General features: G+C 36.9%; 1 protein-coding gene across 1 annotated transcript in view; it reads left to right on the forward strand.

The window, feature by feature from the left end:
* Positions 1–20,980, forward strand: part of Igl (IQ calmodulin-binding domain containing protein igloo) — a 79,583-nt gene that overhangs the window by 39,645 nt on the left and 18,958 nt on the right. Inside the window, exon 3 of the mRNA XM_076379785.1 lies at positions 6,995–7,125. Coding sequence (XP_076235900.1) covers positions 6,995–7,125 — 131 coding nt within the window. The remainder of the gene's footprint in view (positions 1–6,994; positions 7,126–20,980) is intronic.

Genomic DNA, 20,980 nt, shown 5'->3' on the forward strand with positions numbered 1-20,980 from the left:
CTCTTACACGAGGAAAATCGGTCGAACTCGCGAACGAAGGATGCCAGGAAGTGAATTGACTTCTCTTTGGCCACCTTTCCTATTGGCACGTTTCTATCTCCGTGTTTCTACTTCATTTACGATTAGTACACTATCAGCAGATCGAGATATTTCAGAGTGGTGCTGAGTACACAATATTTGGGGTATCGAGATGCTTACTCTGTTGAAATTTTATGAGAAGCATCGGTATTAGTATATTTTCTAGTAAGGGTGTTTTTAAATAGCCTTTTTGATAATTTAATCAAAATTTTAAAAGTTACACAATTTTGATTTGGATTCTCTGATATATTTTCAGAAATATGTGAAATAGCTTTTAAACCCGAATGATGCAGTGAATCAATTTTTTAATTTTAAGATTCAAATTAGAATTCATTAGAAATTTTTAACTTTCTTATTTCAGAGAAAGTAGGGTAGAAGAAATAGGCGGTTCTACGAATTTTGTAGAATATTTGCAATTTTAATACTTGCCTTCTACATCAGAATTTTAAAACACTGGTAGCTAGCTACTTTTCTTTTAACAAAAAGTCACATTTCGTGGTTGTGGGAACCTAATTTAAGACCGCTACTGTATGCAGAATTTTTTCCCTGTCCTCTACTTTTTCGTGAGAGCAAAAAATACATTAGGTTCGGCGTTACCTTACTCTACCTTACAGTAACTTCTCGCTCAATAGGACACCACTATCTCCACTGTACTTTTTATTTATTTTAATTACGAAGCTCAAACAAGAAATATTCGCTGCCTCATCTTGGTTAGAAACATTCCACGTATCGATTCAGTTTCACTAGCCAGACAAGTGCTGTAACATCGTCTCTGAAAGGTTAGCAAAAGCTGTTGAGATTCCAGGCGCCGATCGTTACCGAATTAATTATCCGATAATTTATCTCTGCGTCACGATCAACCATTCGATCGAACACGTCACGAATAATGCTCGTTACTAGAGGTGGTTTCTAACGTAAACACGCTGGAATATTTCTCATCGCATGCAATCAGCTTGTCACCTGACATTTTTATTAGCCATGCAAGCCACGGTTCCACAATTTCACATGCCCTTATCGAGTCAGCTGCGACAGAATTCCAATGGAAATTGTTGTGTGCGTTCTACGCCAAGAAATAAAACCCCTAAATGACCTTTTGCGTTGCCATTACTATATTTATTAGTCGAGATTGCCATCGTGCAGAAATGTACGTAACATGAACGCAAATTTTAAGTAATAAATACGAGATCTAAAGTCCATACAATATTCACGAGACTCAGTTTTAATTAGAAAACGAAATCACTCTACATATTCACACTAAATATAGAACACTGTAATATACACGCTGATCAATTCCAGACAGACTTTGACAGTAAGATTGACACCTTGACAGATCTTAAGATCACTGTCTATCCATAACGATGAGGTCCCAAATTGAAGCCAGACTTGCAAGATTATCCCACAGTAGAATTTCCCAAGAAACCAGCATGCATAATTAAACAACTGTTCGAGGATGAACACTGCAAACTATTTTCACATTTCATGCACTGCAGTTTCACGCAAATTGTATTCAGTTGTACACCATCAAGCGTGCAGTGCACTATCCCAATTACACCATCGTTACCGTTATCCCAGTAACATGGCTGACCAAAAGGCTCCCCGAAGTGCGTTTCCACGAAGCGGGGGGATTTTAATGAAAAAAAAAAAAAAAAAAAGAACCGTGGTTACGTGCGAGCAGTTATCCGCTTCACTTAACTCGTGCACGGTAGAATGAACGTATCATATTGCATAGTTCGTAAAGTGGATAGAAAAGGCGGTACCCTTGCATGCCCAGCAAACGAGACGCATCATAAACTTCCCTGGTATTCCCTCTCATACCATCGTCGGTTTTCTCTGCCACTAGCTCCCCGAGGGGCTGGAACGTCCTGCAGATTGTTACCTTCCTCAGAATTTTGACTTGAACTCTTGGAATTTCCGTGGAAATTGCTTATGATTTCCTCGACGATTCAGACTGACTCCCCGACCCGGATTTCCAGCCCTGGCTCGCATTCACGATGCTCCGCGAGACTTCTGATATCCGATCTGTACGCTTTTGGGGTAGAAAGAGGTCTTAAAACACGACAGACCGTGTAATATAGCTACTAGAGTCTCTATTACGATGGCTGACCGAACACGTGTTTGAGAGTAGGTTTGAGATGTAGACTGAGGATATTGGGTGTTCCTCTGTAGATATGAAACGTACAGGGTGTCCTAGAACTGGTGGTACAAGTGGAAAACCAGTGATTCTACGTGAAAAAATAAGTCGATAATATAGAATAAACTTTTTTGATATCATGCTTCGTGTTTGAGGAAATTGAGATTGGATTGTGGCTGGGTGAAAATGTAGGGAAGTATAGTTTTGTGTGCTTGAAGGATACATGGAGTAAGGGAAACATTCTTGGTCTGACCACTGTCTCTAGTGTACGCTTGTTCTACTGGTTTGAGTATGTCTGGATTAGGACTTATTCTACTAGTTCTTCTGTGCATATCCTGGGATTTATTCTACTGGCTTCTCTGTGCCTAACTTGGAACATATTCTACTGATCTAGCTACTTTAAGTAGATAGTAAAATAAGTCCTAAGTCAGACACATATTGACATGTACAATCATGTCTTAAAATTTCTCACACCTGTCGTCGAACATCTTGTATATTACAAAAATTACTACCGATTAATATTTTCAATCTTAATAGTTATTTCTGGATATTAAATTTGAAATAAAAATTGAGGATGGTGACTAGCGTGACAAATTGAGAATCGCTTTTACTTTTCTTCTAAAAGGTGATTATTTATTGTCACAGGTGTCCCGAATCAAATTGTATTTTCGACGAGAGATTTATCATCGTGCGTAAAGCTCTCCCGCGTCCCATAGAAATTCTTCAAGCAAGTGCTTAATATCAGGGGCGTTGAGATTGTTAGATGAATAAAGCGAGCAATGTTGGGAAAGTTTGACGTTAGCGTTTTGCAATATCAGTCCCCCCTCGTCGTTTTATGTACTGACGATTAATTATTCTATCACGCTTCGACGAATGTCTTTAGCGTCATATTTTTGGACAACTGGTACCGTCACTTGGTCTGTGATTAATTTCACTCGTTGGATGACTTGCTTAATATTATGTTTCAGTAGCGTTTCATTCTGGTAATAATTCATTTCTAGCGTAACCTCGAACAGTGTCCAACATTTTTACATAGATTAATTAATTAATTTTTATTCTAGTTAGAACGATTTTTAGGACATAGTTAGCGGGTTTTGCAGAGTTTAAATGATTCAGTAATTAATGGTTCCAACAAATCGTGGTTGGTGTATTTTTGGTAGAACAAGTGATTTGCGATAGCTCATCGTCGAACGATTTATTGCACCGTCGTGTGTGCTTCGTTCTTCTTGGTGTAAAAAAATTATTGCATTATATATATCACATGCTTCGACCATCAATTCGCGTGAATTAATTCACCGCTGGTAAAAGAGAAATTTTATCGGTAATGTAACCCGATCCATCTGTGTCGTTGCTTGGCGATACAGTTTACATATCTGTAATGTTTCCTTGGGGGCAATTAGTCACCTAGGAAAATTATTTTCTTTCGTTTCTAAAATTTCCATTTTCTTTTCTGGAAGGATTAACCATCGTGGTATATCCTTTAAATAGGAAAAAGTAAACGAGGTCAGTAAAGGGAAAACTCATTATTTATTTAATTAATGATCAGATACTGCTTTGAAGAGTTTGTGAAATTCAATAATACACAATACTGGTCTTACTGATAATATTTATTATGGTATTATTATTATTAAATGCGATAAATGAAGACAGTCGAATGCACAGAAATCAGTACTTCAGGTTCTGAATAAATTATAGTAGAAAATTTGATCAGTAGAAATAAAAGACCAGATTGAGAATTGACGGCTGAATCGAAGGAAATTCTCGTTTGGTGAACATTGAACCAGATCAATACTTTATGTGGTGACGATACGTCGCGCTTCGCCCCGTTTCGAAGATTACTTTTACGACTCGCCATTTATTCGATTGCCTGTCTATAGCAGCTGGCCATAATAGTTAAGAAGATTCCATTTTCAAGAAGTAGAATTGTTCACAAGTAATTGTCTGTCCACAAAAGGCATTTATGACTTGAACCTGACGCAGGCGAAATTGCGTTCGATTAGTGAAGAAATCATTTTCTCCGACGTTAAAGTTTGAACAAAAATTTCATGTTTGATGTGTGAAATGGGATAGAACAGTTCTACTAAAAGTTTCGTTGAAAGTTTTTCCTTGAAAATGCTAAAAAATAATTTTAAGTTATGAAGTTCGTTAAATTTAATAGGAGCAAGGAATTGATCGAATCACCCTAATGATCAGATGAAATCCGATGAGTCAATTAACATTTACTTGTAGCTGCAACGTGAAATGAGGCCAGAGAGATTTGACTTGATAAAGATAGTGTGCATTGAGAAATTCCTACCCATGAATGCTACCTGGTTACGCAATCCACAATTTGCTATTACGATGATGGCCGTAATTTTGCCTCGAGCGATTGGCCAATTATGCGTTACCGAGGATTATTCGATACGAGTTTCCTCAACATTACTCGAAACGCTAATCACACAATAAAAGTTAATTTGTTTGTCCTCCATGAAGCATTTTCTCGGCAGTATTCCCTGATGATTTGTTTAATTAAGCTAGGAATAGACATTTTTCCAGGATTTGAGTAAAGTAAAAAAGTAAAGTTTAAGGAAAGCTCACTTTTAATGAGAAAAATTCATGTCAAATAGTGATTTAATTTTAATTCTTCAATGAGTTGAATTTGACAAAAACTGATAAGTTAGACTTAGAATTTTCTAATGAACTATTGAAAGAGATTGCTAAATTTTGAAAAATCTCAAAATTCTTATAGCTTGCAATCTATTTTCTCGCATATTATCAATTATTCAGGTTTCATCATGTGCATATTATTTCGAGTGAAGACCTTTAAAAAAATATGTGGAACCGAAGTTTCATCGATTTCCCTTTACATGAAACTTGTAATCTAGAACTTAAACTACAGTAACCCAAAGAGATAGATGGAAGCGAAGTTCTATCAATGCTTTCAAGCTTTAAGTCAAAGAAATAGGTGGAATCAAAGTTTTATCCATGCTTTCAGCTTAGGGCTTCAGCTGGGGAACTGCTAAGTTATCAAGGAAACTTTAGCATACTTCAAGTCACATTAGCTACATTTTCTGTATGCTAAAACCACAAGGTAACTTTTAGTAATTGAAATGAATTTTTGCTAGAAATGAACTTCCTTCTATTTTTAATACTTTATGTCTCCAGGCACTGAAATTTATTATTATAACAAAGTGTATAGTATAATTTCTGATCTTGTTAAGTTTCATCCAACCAAGTAGGTAAATAGGTAGCTACATATTTTAAAGTTAAAGCAGGTTACATATTACTCACAGTATACCCAAGTGTAAGGACTTTCCTGAACACGCAAGAATTTACATATCTGCCAAGGTTATAATTAAACACAGACTCGTTGTCCTGGTTAGTTGATAATAAAAATCCGAAAGTAATCCCCGTCTTAGGTTAGTAGGTTACACTGAGCGCTCCTAAAGTAGATGAAGGGACTTACAAGGGGATGAAGTTAACCCTACCGTGATCAGGAAGCTTCCCTCTAAATTTATACGCCACTCCCACTTTAATCACGATTCAGAGTTGGAAGGCTTCTTTCGATTGATCTTAATTCCGATCCAATAGACTCCCGTATCGCATAAACATTATTAAAGCCTTGCAAAAGTTTCCATAGATTAATCGAAACATTAAAAATACTTATCACAGTCGCGACAGTAGTTAAACGTATTCCAATCCGCGATGCGAGTTTTTGTACCGTGAATACGACATCTGGTTCCCATTTAACGCTTATTTTCGTCGCTCAGATAAGTAACAGCCGACAGATTGACACGCGCGCACAGCTGGTAATATTCGTGATAATATTTTCGAATAAAGCTCTTTCTCTGCCGCGCTTGATGTAACAAAATGGAGGCAATTGGCGCCAGCACCAATTGCGAAATTAACTTCAGCTACCGTATCCTAGCAGTTCCATGCCTAACTCGACTAATCATGCAAATGAACTAACTCCGTTTTGCGAACAGATTAGCCGAGTGAGTCTGATGAATTCACTCGAAATTCGAGCTCATCCCTAGCCCAGAACTAGGTCGCTCATTGTTTTTTGAAGTGGTCGGTGCGGTCCAACGAGATCAACGATAGTTGACTCGATTCTGACTGGCACGCTCGCGTTGAAATTAATGATTCCCCGTGACTCAATCTTGCGTGCTTTTTGGTGGCCATTGAAAAGAAGGGAAAAGAGCAAGGGGCTTCATTAATAAGGAAAACGCAGAAGCACGCTTGGTGGTTAGTGAAAAGTAGATTTATAGCCTTGCTGAGATATTCTAAAGCAGGAAACTAGGTTAATATTGAAACAAAATTATTTATATGATTCATTAACTCTAGCAAAATGTAGAATTTAAATAGTCAGCTAGTACACTTCATTCTACATTATTTAATACATTATTTAATACCTATATTTTAAGGTAGCAAGCTTTCCAAAGTGATCCCTCGTAATCTCCACTTTCACTCAACCTCCCCTGTAAAAAGCATTTACCAAAAAATTTCAACTACAGTAGATATCATTTTGATCAAAATTGTAAGATACAAAAATCCCACGAATTTCTTAGATAATGTCATCAGAGTCCCAGTCAATCTTGAAATGAAACTTCGATTCTAAAACCAACATCTCGAGCTTCAGTCACATCCAGATGATTCCACGACTGCTGGAGATTTCGCGACTGTCACTCTCTTGGAAAGCTCGCTACTCTCAATCCTGTTTCCTCGACCTGACGGGGAGGCAGCGTATCGATCCTAAACTCGTCTATCGGCATCAACCTAAGAGAGTCTTTTCTCTGTCGTTGACAGAGCTTTGCGAGGCGGCGACGAAAATCCAGGCATCCTTCCGCGGCCACATGTCGAGAAAGGAGCAAGCTGCAGCCCTCGCGAAATCGGCGGAGAACGCCGTCGAGAATGTCGTCTCCCAGGTGGAAGAGAAGGTAAGTTTCAAAATTCCAATTTTTTTCTTCTTCGTCGGACCAGTGACTGAGCTGTGCGGCTGACAGCTCGAACGAAGATAAGAAGTTGAATGGGGGGACTTGAGAAATTACTCGACTGCGTGTGGAGGACGATTCTGGAAATTGGGCTGGGTGCAGATGTAGTTCGCTTCTTTTTTCTAGAGGTGATAAAGAATATTGTTAGAGGTGAATTGAGAGAACTGTGAATGTGTGGAAAGTGAGGGGATAGTGTGTGAGTGGAGTGGAGGAAAGGGCTGGGATTTGGTTTGATTTTTGTGTGGGTGAAATTAATTTTTGCAAGTAGAATATACCTAAAATATAAAAATGCAGTGAATAATAGAATTCTGGAAATAATTATATTATTTGAACAGAAGGAAGTCTTTAAATGGATGGTAGAAGTAATTGTAATACTGAAAATAGAAATCTCTATGAAGTGAAAGATTTACTTTTTAATACAATAGAGAATTATTTCGCAGGATTAATAATTAAGAGTAATGGCATATGAGGAATCTTTTTCCGATAATTACTACCTGTGCGCTATTGAGCACACCTGCATAGATAAATCAATTTTGTTTTAATTTCATTTTCTGAAAGTGAATTCAATTATCTCTCTATAAAATCATATCAGGGAATCTCACTTTGAATGGAGCCACTAGAGCACAGCAATACATGAAAGTTTGTTAGTTAATTTTCAAGCTGAACAATTGTCACAACTTTCTGGTCCACTTTATATTTGAACGCCTCTATATGAAATAATTCTCATTAGTCTCAAAATGTATATGAAAAAATTTGCTCTTATAATTGTCTCGCTTCGTTGAATCTCAATTTTTGTTTTAAGAAGTTTCTTCAGGCGAAAGTGAAAATACGTCGCTCTCTTTAGTTGGCACGGGATGATCGGAAGGTAGGAAGTTTGCAAAGTGCATATTGAATTTCTAGCTTAGAACCGATTTTTCTGCAGCACTTTATTCGTTTGAAGCTCTCGGTAAGCGGTAAGTTACGAAAGCAGAGAAAAAGCTCTTGCGTTTGCACATCGCTCAAAGAGTCGAGCGAAGTTTGCAAGAATTCGGTTAACGACTTGCCAAGCGGTGGATTGAGAAAAGAAATAGCAATAGAAAGAACGTGATAGGATTTTAAGCCGAATAATTTTATAGGTACACTAGAGAAAACATTTCAATGACACAATTTCTCAGCAAAGAATGAAAGCCAAAATAAAAAATAATTTTTTGGGGATTGTAAATGGTCTGAAAAATTGGTCAAATATATTTTCGAAAATTTTTTCAATGTTTTACATTCCAAATTTGTGACTTCTGTCGTTCAATTTTATAGATTTCTAGAGTTACTGTCTTCTAATATCAGACTGATTAAAGCTCCATTATTTAAGCTTCAAGTTCTTGCTTTGGTTAATAAAGTTGCAACCAACATACATAGTACTATAATAAACACTTACGTGAACTTGGCTGAAGATTCAATAGCTCAGCCTCTTGAGATTAATTGGAAATCAATATTCTATTATCGAAAGTGATATCGTATTTTACCCTGACCAATTCGTAACTAGATACGTGCTGGATAAGTGCATTCTTCCGTTATTCTCGTGCCTGTTCGTCCTCAAACGTCGAATAATGGACCTTCCGCCTTTTATCATCAATAAGATTGGTGGTCCTCTTCCCCGTGAAATTTGTCAAACTTTTTCTAAGAGGCCAGCTTGAAATTTATCGTCGCTTACGCTCCATTAACATGATAAGGGTAGTTTAAGAGAAAACCGTATAGGAATTTACCTACTTTCTCTTTCAGAACTCGCGAGAATATTCCAACTTTTCTGTAAGACGTATTTTACTAATCTATTCACAAACCCAGAATAACTTCTATTTTCTATAAAATACAGAATTTAAAAATTCTTTAAGAAAAAGACAATTTTAATAATTTTTTGACATCATATTTCTTCTTTCAATATTAGAGTTCTTTAAGTTTCTTCAATTTTCCACGCGATATCAGTCTGTACTTAGCAAATTATTTCCCTTTGCCAGAATGGAAAATACTTTTCTACTATCAAATTAAAAAAGAAACCATACCTACACACATCTGTATTTATAATTCCGAGTGTTCAATAAAAATCTCCATTTTCAGTCAAGCATGCTCTCTCCACATTCATAAATAACTACCTTTCTTTCTGGCCTCTTTCAATTTCATTATCTGAGTTAAAACAATCCAATTATTACGTGTATAATTTAAAGCTGCACTACGCGTAAAACGAATGTCAAAGAGATTTCGGCGATTTTTCTCTCCCCTCCCTCCGCCTGTTAAAACTTTGTTATGCATACTACGTGTATGACCCAAAATTCAAATTTTCTTCCCTCGAACGACCGGGGGAAGCGATACACGGATATATAGACACTCTCTGACGTTAAGGTACTAAAGAATTCATGGAATTTCACATGAACCCGGGGGGTATTAATTCCAAAGGACAATCAGTCGCGTATTTCTGACCAGCCGATGGATGAATAATTTGCTGGCGCGCTATGAAATGTACAGAAAAAAGGGAGACACGTCGGCTGGGGAGAATTTAAAATCGCCCGAAATCATAGTCATCTATTTGTGCAGTGAAGTAATTTAATTATGGCGATACCTTGAAAAAAGAGAGACGCGCAAAAGGGTTGGCGGTAATTCACTCTGTTCACCGCTAAGCTAATTGCAAACTGTAGATGCGCTTCGTTATCTTACTGATGTGTACACACCCCAGCTAAGGTTTTCGTACAGTTGCTCGAACAGCCCTCGAAAACGTATTTATATTGGAAATTGTTCGCCCAATCTACTGCCCCTGAGAACCTCACGTTTTGTTGACTCTCCTGGGTGGGGGAAAATTCGACTTCATTAGATAACTGTTGTAAAGGTAAAATCTTTTTTCAAAAAATTTTTGAAAGATCTTAGAATTCCTACAAAAATTATTATACAATAATTAGCATTAGATGGGCTGATTTTAATTATTCTTTTTATCAATTTTCTAGTGTTCGTTTTTTCAAGTAATCTTTCTTGCATGCTATTAAATATGTATCATTTTTAATTGTGAAAGATTATTACGTCAGTCAGAAGTTTGAATTTTGTATTGCATCATATTTTACGAACTTTTAACTATTATTAGTGTCTGAAAGGAATCGATGCCCTTGATTTTGCTTATGGTAGGCCTGATTCATAAAAAAGTATAGGCTTGCTAGAAATTTGTCGGTCATTGAATTTCACGCTAATCTCCGTTACTAATGAATTTTCATCGAGACTGACGGAGATCGATGGCGGTACTTATACGAGCATATATGATAAGTGTATCTTCATCATTGATTAATATACCGTAGCCGTGAAATTAAAACATAGAAGAGGCGTATTTCCAGCTTTCATTAACGAGAAGTTATACTTCCATTTTCCATCATTACAACTTTCTCTTTTTATTTGCGTTCGACATAAATTACTACTTGTACCTTATTTTAATAATATTTTTAAAAACCCAATATTGAAGGGCTATTAAATATATTATATTTTTTTAGCGACAGGTAGATAAATTTCAAAACAAATAATAGCCATTTTTAATTAAGTCAAACACAGTAGATATTCAGTAAAAATCTGATTGGCTCAAAACTGATTTCTCAGATTAGAAAGCTCAGTGCGCGCGTTAATAATTTATTAAAACGATTGCGTGACTGACAGAGCACGCTATCAGATTACACAATTCTCTTTGAACACTAAGTATCAGCTAGTCATGCAGCTGGCATATGTCGCGAAATACTTTATCCTTTCCTACGTTTTGCTCCTATTATGCCCTGCGTTAGGGGTTCAGAAGCGAGTTATTTTATGCACAATACGCGACAGAGTTCCTTTTATTCCCCTTTCTCAACAATAAACCTCGTTTTATCGGCATATTTATTACGTTGCTGCGGAAGTAGGTACCTTTAGGTTTCAGAATACGAACGTTACAAAAAAGGTAAAAATCATAACCGACAGGAAACTCATTAGCAAAATGACTGGTTGTAAGTACTTAAAAGCAATTAGGAGACTATCTGACATACAGCACTAATAAATATAAGGTTTATATTAAGTTTCAATCTTAGCCCTCTATGGATAAAAAGGTGTACTGTATTTTTATAATAAGATCTGTTGTCTTTGTTTAAAGTGAAACAAGTTGAATGGATCTTAAAGGGTGGGAAATTTTAAGCACGACAAAAGAGAAAACAATTTTTTTACAGTAAATTAATTCAGCTTTACAAACGCAAAGGGAAACGAGCGAAACATAATACAAAGCTACGATGAATTTAATTCGTAACTGTTATTTTAAGCTTTTCTGTATTATACTAGTAACGAGTTTTAGATTGCAGGGACACGTTTAAATGGCCCCGTACCCTGTGACATAATTTCATACTCGTACTGCAACAATGCTGAAACAAATACCGTCTGTACAGGCGACAGAACACATATTCCACACGATTGTACCACGTCACTTTCGCGCTCCTACGCCCAAACGTTAAAGCGCATAAACTGAACACGCCCATTCAACCAACATCGCGAACTACGCTCGCAGACATTTTCAATTTTACTCTCGTCCGCGTCAAGCGTTTCGAATTTTGACGTTTTAATTAGCCGTATTTCAATTCGACTCGGAAATCGTGCATCCGTGAAGCGGAACGTCGAAAACAAGCCCATCGAATACGTTTCGATCTCCTGTTTAATTACTGTACATCCCGCTAATTAGATTTAGTAACTTCACGTGACAAATGCCTGCTGTTACGTACACAACCTCCAACTTGAAATTTGATAATCATCCAATAGGAAATAAATTAGACAAACACTGGAGGCTTTAATAGAGATTTCAGTGCTCTGCTTCAGAACAATTGAGCGTCTACGAATAAGAAATTAAATAACTTGAAAATTTCTGAAATTTTAGACCTAAGAAATTTGTAAGAAACTTGTAAGCGTAGAAATATTTTTTTAAAATAGAAAAACTTCAGTACAAAATTTTAGATATAAGTACAAGAATTCAAATTTCAATTGAAAGATAAGTACAACCTATATTGTTCACCTGAACTAAACTTGCAAACATCTGTGGAACCAGACTGCAAGGTAGAGTACACATTCAACACCCCTTTAAAAAGGGAGAAGAAAAGGTCTTTCCTTTAACATGTATTCTGCGGTTTTCCTCCGTATATCCCTCGTTTTCTTAAATGGTTAAAAAAGAGCATGTTTATATTTCAACGATAGCGCAAACAGTCCCTACGAGAGCATTCGAGTACGCTAGCCATTTGTGCGCTTCGAGAATTACGTTTAGCTGAAGTACATTGCAAATCCTACACAGAGTTAAGAGTGTCACGCTAGAAAACACTTTTAAGCCGTTATGTTCCCTCAACCGGCGACGTCGTATTATAAAACACGGCAATCCAATTATTCGCGGGCTAGTAAAATACATTTAGCCGGTCGATACCGTGGCATGCGAGCAAGTATAGGCCCAGGAAAAGAAGTTGCCTCGTTTAAGTCGCAATATAACCGTCGATGGTGGACGTTGCGTTCAGGAAAAGTTGGAATTAGAACGCGTGTAAGGAATTGGCAACGATTCGACTGAGGACTTCCCTGTATCCTGTCCCCCATCGACGGTGCTCTTGTATATTTCTATTGCCGTGTTATTGGAGTCGCTCGAGGGAACTTGTATGCTATCAACATCTTATACGAGCTCTGCTCGTCTGAGTGTCAAAGCAAAATAGATGTTCCTTGAATATTCTTAGTTTTATATTCATGGAACTATAGGATTGTTGCCTTGTACCAAGCCTTGAACTTTGAGACAGACTTCTTTTTAGAACGGTTTATGGAAAATTAAAAAACGGATTTGTAATATATTGTAGAATAGCAAAGGTAGATGATTATATATTTTGTTTTATTAGTTGGGGAATTAAAATGCTTAATCGTACCTGTAGTTTAACATGCAATCCTCTTGTGAACAGTATTAAAACAAGTATAGGTCTTACTTTTTAATGAATTTTTCAAAATATCTATCGTAAATATAATTCTACATTTTAATATATAATTCTATTAAATATATCTATTCTACGTTTAAAAAATGAAGAAATATTAAAAATGTCAGTATTTGAAGACAGGAAGATTTGAAAATCTCAGTACTTAGATATTTTGCATTTGTTTAGATTTGAGAATTTCAACATTCCTCCTAAGGTAATATTTTTATATTATTCTACAGTATTATAACATTCATACATATTCTCATAAAATTCTACTTTCCTAAGAACCTTGTACCAAGATCCCTTAGGATCCTGCCCTAAGAGAGCATTAGAATTTAGTAATCGATATACGAAAGTGAACCGACCTAAGCTCCACTGTGTAAAGAAGCCGCGTATCCTCGGCGAAAATACAAAATTAAAGGTAGGAGGCACGAGCCACGGAAAAAGGGACAAGAGGGCGAAACCGAGAGGGAGCGAACTTTCCGCGTGCAGCAACAAAAGATCCCATATTGAATCCTATCAGAAGTATTCCCACAAGCCGGGTTTTGTGTACTCGCCAAGCATTTGTTTCCTTTATTGCGAGCAGCTCGGCTGTTCCTGCAGTTTCATCGCCACGGAAAAGTTTCTTCTAGCTGTGCTTCGGTCTAGCAAGCAGGCATTAATATGCACACAGAAGGAAACACGCTTCTATGAGAACTGTGAGAAAGGCTGAGAGAGATCTGCGTACGCAGGATAAGGACAGTGGAGATCAGAAAGGGGATATAAAAGGTGGAAAAAAGGTGAGATAAAAAGGAGGATGAAAAGAAATGAGAAAATACAAAGAATAGTGGGTATTAAGTAAGCAGAGAAAGTGAGCACAGTTGAGGAGTGGGGTAAGGTGGAGGGAAAAGGAAATAAAGACACGAAGCAGAGGAGTTAAAGAGATAGGATTACGAGGGCAGTAGACATTCGAAAAGTGAAGATAAAAGGTGTACAGGTGACGTAGAAGCTCTTTGGTCATGCAGTGCCTGAAACGTATCAGCGACTTCTGCTCTTTTACCTTGTAGCCCCTGCTTTCAGTGACAAATTGAAAGCGGTGAAAGATACGGAGATGGAAAGGAAATAGAACATTGAGATCTGTCTGATGGTGTCTGATGGTGTATTTAGCTGTAACCTTTCTTAAAATGAAACTGAACGATTCATGTTAATACAGTGTTCAAGAAATATTCTGTAATCGTTATTCAAAATTGAAATTAGTAATCAACCAAAACTAGACTACACTGTAGAGGTTTGGAATTTCCTCAAGGTTTTTCATTCCTTAGAGTATTCGAACAAATAGCTTTCAATAGACTACTGTTGGTCTGAAAAGGCATGATTACGACGCGTCTGGCCACAAACAGGTAATTCTACTGTCCATATGCGCGACCTTGCGTGCAGAACTCACTGCACGTCTGACTAGGAACAAGTCCATACTACTTACTGTAATCTAAAAGTAGCAAACAGGAGAATCCCTGAGACACAAACTTCTTCTCTTGAAAAGAGACCACAGCGAAACTTCACACGCAACCAAAGAAAATGGAATTACATGGAAGAAGAAACAGAACAACACAAAATAAAAATACAAGAACCGCAATTAAAAAAGCAGACAAAGGGGGAAAAAGGAAATGGATCATGGAAGTAGAAGAGCAAGAGAGAAAAAGAAGAAGAAAAATAGACACGATCCTTCTTTGAAGCTCTATTCCCAGCAGCAATTACTACTCAGGCTCTTCTGCTCCTATTATCAGGCAGCCATTTTTCTTCATTCGACATTGCCCGACCACGGGACCTGAATTCTTGACCTCCGTATTTCTTGGTGCCCTCTGTGCCTCCACGACCTACCGTCACGAATAATTCTTCCTCGCCCTTTCTCTCTTTTGTAGAGCCGACTCGTTTCGAAGAGTTACCGCGATGTTTAGGGAGCGAAACGACGCCTAATAGCGCGAACAGCCTCGTTGGGCTAGTTTTATCGACGAACTCGCTGATAATCGTACGTGCTACGTATTCCAGCTGCATCTTGCACAGCCAAGCTCGTCGAAATTATTACGAGCACACGCCGCCAGACGATTCGAAGTTACCTGACGTCTGGCCATAACTAGACCGTAACTACTGAATCCAGCTGAGCGGCTGAAACGCAAACGCGTGATCCACGAGTAGATTGCCGTCGCGCAACGCTTCTTGCGATCTTATTAAGCAATATCTCAGCGTTGACTGCGCGACTCGGGTCTTATTGTCTCGAATCTTGACCTCGTTACCGCGATCGTTTGAGTATGTAGAAAGCACTCGACCCGCCCCCGCCGTTTGCTTTCTTTACACTATTTTCTTGTTTTTTAATCATCGATTTTACTGCCGCCGAGGTGAAGGTTTCTACGTGACGTCAGCTCTGCCTTGGTAGATTGTTTACACTTATCGGAGTGCGAAAGGCTCGAACCAACACTTATTACTTTCTGGGTCAATTTTTGCTGTTCTTCTGAACTTGAGGAAGAACGATGGAGATGTTTTTAGGTTGGTCATACTGGGTAAGGGTATTGTGGTTCTGCTTGAAATGAAAAATGAACAGAACAAGTGGTATATTTTGAACAATCAGGCGACGATTTTATTTTCTTGACTTTGTGGAAATATTAAAGAGTGCTCTTTGCAATAAATGCAGAGAAGTTCAGAGGAAATGCTTGCGAATCGAGGAATCATTTATTTTTGTCCTTGGAGGGAAAATATGGGAAAGTACAGAACTCGCTTTGCGTGATAATGAACCCTTAGGGACGGAGTAAATGTCGCTCGAAATTCGCCCATCAACTTGTCCAACAACTGAAATAAAAGGAGAAAGGCTTAAGAATATTGTGGAGAGCCTGAGCCCGAGAGAATAAAAAAGAGTGGATTAACGGAGTAATTTCTTCCGTGTCGATTCTCATTTAAAATGGAATTAGTTTTATACTTAGAATTACTGGAGCATCTGTTCTTAACATAACACGAATGTATGAAAAGCACAAGGGATTTTGACTTCCGTGAATGAAACTGGAAGTGAGTCTTTTCGTTCGAGCTCGTGAGATTATGGAAGCCTCGGTGAAGTGATCTCCTTCAGATGCATAATGCAGCTTTCAAGCAATCAGAGATCCGTGAATTTCCAATTAGACAACGTTGTATCGAAGATCAGGCTAACGTACTTCATTATTGATTTCCTGCTCATTGCAGTAGCTGCAATTTGCTTTACACCTTGAAAACATATGAGGTTGCATGAATTAAACACAGAATGTGTATAAAGCTTTCGCTTCAGAAGAAAATATGTAAAATTATTCATAATAGGAATTGATGACGATAATTTTCTAAAGTGAAAATCAAGAATAATATTTTAGGTAAATTTAATCAGAATACATTACTCAATACATGCATTAACTATTTTTATTGCTCCACCGATTCTTATAGAATTGATAATAAATACCAGAGATGTAATAAATTTCGCAAGAAAAGCAATCGCAGTGAGTTTACTTTCAAAGAGAAACATCTGTTCTTGCAGTTCTCTTTGGAGGCAAAATTATGTAATTTTTATTCCGCCTTGGGAATCGATTTGGCAAGCTTCCTTCTCATCGACTTCCCTTTATTATCGATTACCTCCTCGGGACGTCTATATCAACGCGCGTACTTAACCCCCTACTAGAAATTTGCAACTAGAAAACTTACTTCAACGTTAAATCACGATTTCCTTCGACCGAAACTTCTCGTTTCTCAGGTCGCCACGAAATTTACGTCGTTTTTGCCAGTACAAGAAAATTGGCCCACCCGAATGGAATGGATATCAAAGTGCGTTCCAAGATCGCCAGGATTCGGTTTTGTATCAGAATAAAATCACCCATCGTCCTCCTCTATTACTGCAGCCATTTCGGCAAGGGTCGTGGCACTAGGAGTTTCTGTCTCGTTATCGATCCCACATCCGTGAACCAGGCTGTCCACTTAGTGACATTTCCTTCTCCTTAGAAACACATCTGACTCCAGGAACTCGGTCCTCGGAGACATCAGTCCACCGCTGAAGCCTTCCTCGTGAGCCTCGATCGTTATAAAGCTACCTGGAACTCGAGAGTTCCTTGAGAAACTTTTCATAGTACTGTTTTCCACGGCCATTTTCTTCATCGACGTCATACCGTTCCTCAAATATAGATAGTCGTTCCTTAGTACACAAGAAATACTTCCAGGATTGTTTTCGTTCAAATTTCTTGCTCCTCGCGTTCTAACTTTACTTATCAAAGTATTTGGAAAAATTCAGCCCGATCCTCCAGGGAATTGCCCTATTTATCTTGAAGTGGATCTTATCTACTGTCGCGCACAGTGCAGTCTTTGCTCGATACGATATCGTAACTTATGACAAGCGATGAGCTTCCAGAGTGTAAGATACACGCTTAGAAGGAAATAGAAGAAAAATTGTAAGAAATTTTTAGTTGGTTTAAGATTATTTTTAGAAATAGCGATTTTATTCTTGGAAAATGAATATGTAATGATTATCGAATTTTCGATGCTGAAAGAATTTTCAGTTCGTTGCCTTTGTCGCGTTAGTTTTAAATCATCGATGAATGCATGAATAGTTTATCGGGGTCATTGTCTTTCCCTGCAAAATACTATTCTTGTATCCATATGTTAAAGCAGAAGAAACGTATCGAGGTGAAATAGCATAGACACTTGTCTATGCACTGTGCAAAAAGCAGGTCGGGCAGCGCTGTTACTAACGAGCTTTTTCCCCTCCAACATTAGAGATTGTTAAATCGATTCTGAGATCAGTGACTCCAATACCAATGTTCGCCTGTTTCGCTGTGTGCACACCTGAGTGAGTAGTTAGTCTGACTTTTCTCAAAAATGAATAATAATGAATCGTAAAAATATCAAAGGAAACAATTTGTTTTACTTGCAAGAATTGTAAAATTTCCATTTACCATATTTTTTATTTTTCGTCCCCTCTTTGTTTCTTTTTTATTACAAAATTATTTTAGAATGCAATTAAGAAAATTTAGGAACCTGCTAATTAAAATTCAGTACGTCAGAAAAAGTAGAATAATTTTTAAGGCTGACAATATTGCCACCTATCAGAATAGAAAGAGGCTTTAATTGATCGATAGGATACCATACAAACGTGGCATTAGCGAATAAAGTATAAAAGGGAAAGGAAAATTTGCGCAACAAGGAAAACAATGAAGCGTCAATCGCCAATATTTGCTTCAGCGTTATGTAAAAATAATACAATGGAAAGATTAAGCTGCTTCTATAACGCGCAGTTCGTTTATGTTCATTAGCGACGGGACATATTTGCGGTAAAATATTGCTGGATTACAGTCGTTGCTATGGTAACGCTATTGTACGTGTAGTACGAAGAGAAGAATACTTCGTGGAATACAAATTTTACTTCTCTTGAAACGCGAGCGCTGTTGGAAATAATTCTGAGAAATGCATTTACTCGGTGCATTATTTTCTAATATAAACTGCATTTCCTTTGTATGCAACGTTATTAGATGCATTATGTAATAAGAAGTCGTAGTACACGTTTATTCATATAATATTGACGCTGTGAGAAACGAAGTGAACAAGAAAATATGGTAGACATTTTGATAAAATATTTTTTATCATTAAAGTCTAAAGTTTTAATCAAATTTTTTCCCCTTTAGAAATATTTCCAGTTCAACCTTCAGTTTCATTTAATTTGAGAATGAATAATGGTCTCAGGTCAAGACCGTAAAATTCATTAAATGCTCCCAAGTTGAAAGATTCTACATCTCGTTAATGTAAAAAACAATTTGACGTCGAGGCAAAGCTTTTCCATTTTATTTATCAGAATGCTTCCAAGAATTTGTTACTTACAATTAAGTAAATGGTTCAAAACTCAATTAGACAATTTAATTCGAGTTTGTCCTCCGTCCATTGTCTCTTTCTCACCAAGGAAGTTTAGATCCTCAAACAATTTTCACTCAGGAAAGATAATGAGAACAAGTAATGGAAAAACTCCCAAAGCAGTTTTCTTTAACATTTGAAGAAAGTATAATTTTAATATCATTATACGAGTGCATCATTGTTATCCACAATCCTAAAACGTCTCTACTCAATAAACATCGCACTGTTTTATGAAAGTATCGAAGCGTAATTTGTTAACAAGCTTCATAGAGAGTAAAACATTAATACTAATAATTTGCATATCGTTCTTCGCAGTTATTGTTCAATGATCGGAAATAATAACACTCAGGTGGTGCTTTCGAACAGAGAAAGCATCTCCATTTAATTAATGCAGCGAGCTTACATAATAAAATAATTCTTGGAAATTCTTCTGCGTAGTATACGTATAATAATACTTGTAATAAAATAACAATGAGCTTTGAGATGCAATTACGTCATAATATATCCAGACAAAAAATATTATAGAGATAATACTCTCTGGTCATAAAACATGTGAAGCTTTCATTAATTATATCTCACATTTTTATTTTTCTCTTCTCAGCTTTTTGAAAAAAAGAAATTTAATCAGACTTGAAATCTTATTTCTCATATGTCACGAATATAATTACAGGCAATTCTAACTAGAACACTATGAAAAGTACAGCCATTATCTACAATTCATTTTATTGAGTTTACATTCGTAATACTTTCTAATAATGCAATTCAGCAAAAGTTAAAGTCACTGTAAGTAGCTCAGAGTACTATGCATACAACGCAGAACAAAAAAAAAGAGGAACGTGTCATTAGTCTACTTTCTCGGTGGAACTGTCGTATAACGTCGATAAAAACAGGTATACATGTACACGCAGCGATGTATGCCAGCACAGTTTCGTAGAGAAGAAACTTCGTGAAGAATGCCTTGTATTTTCACTTCAATCTTTTCCTTGTTCCCTGTTTCCGTTTCACCTGCCTTTTTCGTCTCGAAACTCGTTCCTTCCAGGCGTAACAGTGTTCGAGGCGTCGAATGTAATCCCGTCGTTTACTACTGAAACCCTTGTATTTCCCATTTTCTCTTTACCAATGTCAGCCGTGAACGTTTCCCCAACACGAGCGACTGTTGAAAAATTTCGGGAGAGATACTTTGAAACGCTATCTAGAAAATGTTCACCATTTGTCACGTGTAGAATATTTTTGATTCGTGTACTTTCACAAAATTTCCAGGCTGTAAATTCTTTTAAAGAGATATCAAAAATAGTCGAATTTAATTCTTTAACTTTATAATTGTTTGATGAACTGAAATTATTTTCTCGCCTATTTTATTTTTGCGATTTTAGTGGTAGTTCCTAGAACAATGTATCTTCGTAAAGTATTTGTGTAAAATTGCTAGAAAGTGGGGCAAAATTTTTAGAAAGTGGATCTCCTGGGGAAATCCACTATATCTGAAGAGGATATATCTCACGTATATGAGGAAACAACTAACTCCACATAGTATAGGAAAGTTTCTTATACTCCATAAAATATAAATTTAAGAAAGAAGCGTTCGTGAAGATAAGTGTAAGCCATATAATATAGCGATCCATTTTACCAGTCTTTGCTGATACAAAATTACTCGATTGTCTGCTCGTATAACTTTCCATCAGATAACCAAGAACTTAAAACAAGATCATATATATTTCAATAAAAATTCTAAATTGCATAGAAATAGAATTTCTGTTATCTTCTCATCACGAAAGAGTAAAGATGCCTAAAACTATTCAAATTAAAAAACACAGACGATCTCACTTCAACTTCAAACAGGATAGAATTTTCTTCTTCGACAGATATAAATGAAAATAAATGCAGAATGGTTTCCCCACTTATCATCCAGAATATCACACACTTACGTGAACTCTTCCCCAGCAATAACTGATACCATCGGCTCTCTAAACATTAAT

The sequence above is a fragment of the Calliopsis andreniformis genome, chromosome 6 (genome assembly GCF_051401765.1).
Source record: "Calliopsis andreniformis isolate RMS-2024a chromosome 6, iyCalAndr_principal, whole genome shotgun sequence".
NCBI classification, from domain to species: Eukaryota; Metazoa; Arthropoda; class Insecta; order Hymenoptera; family Andrenidae; genus Calliopsis; species Calliopsis andreniformis.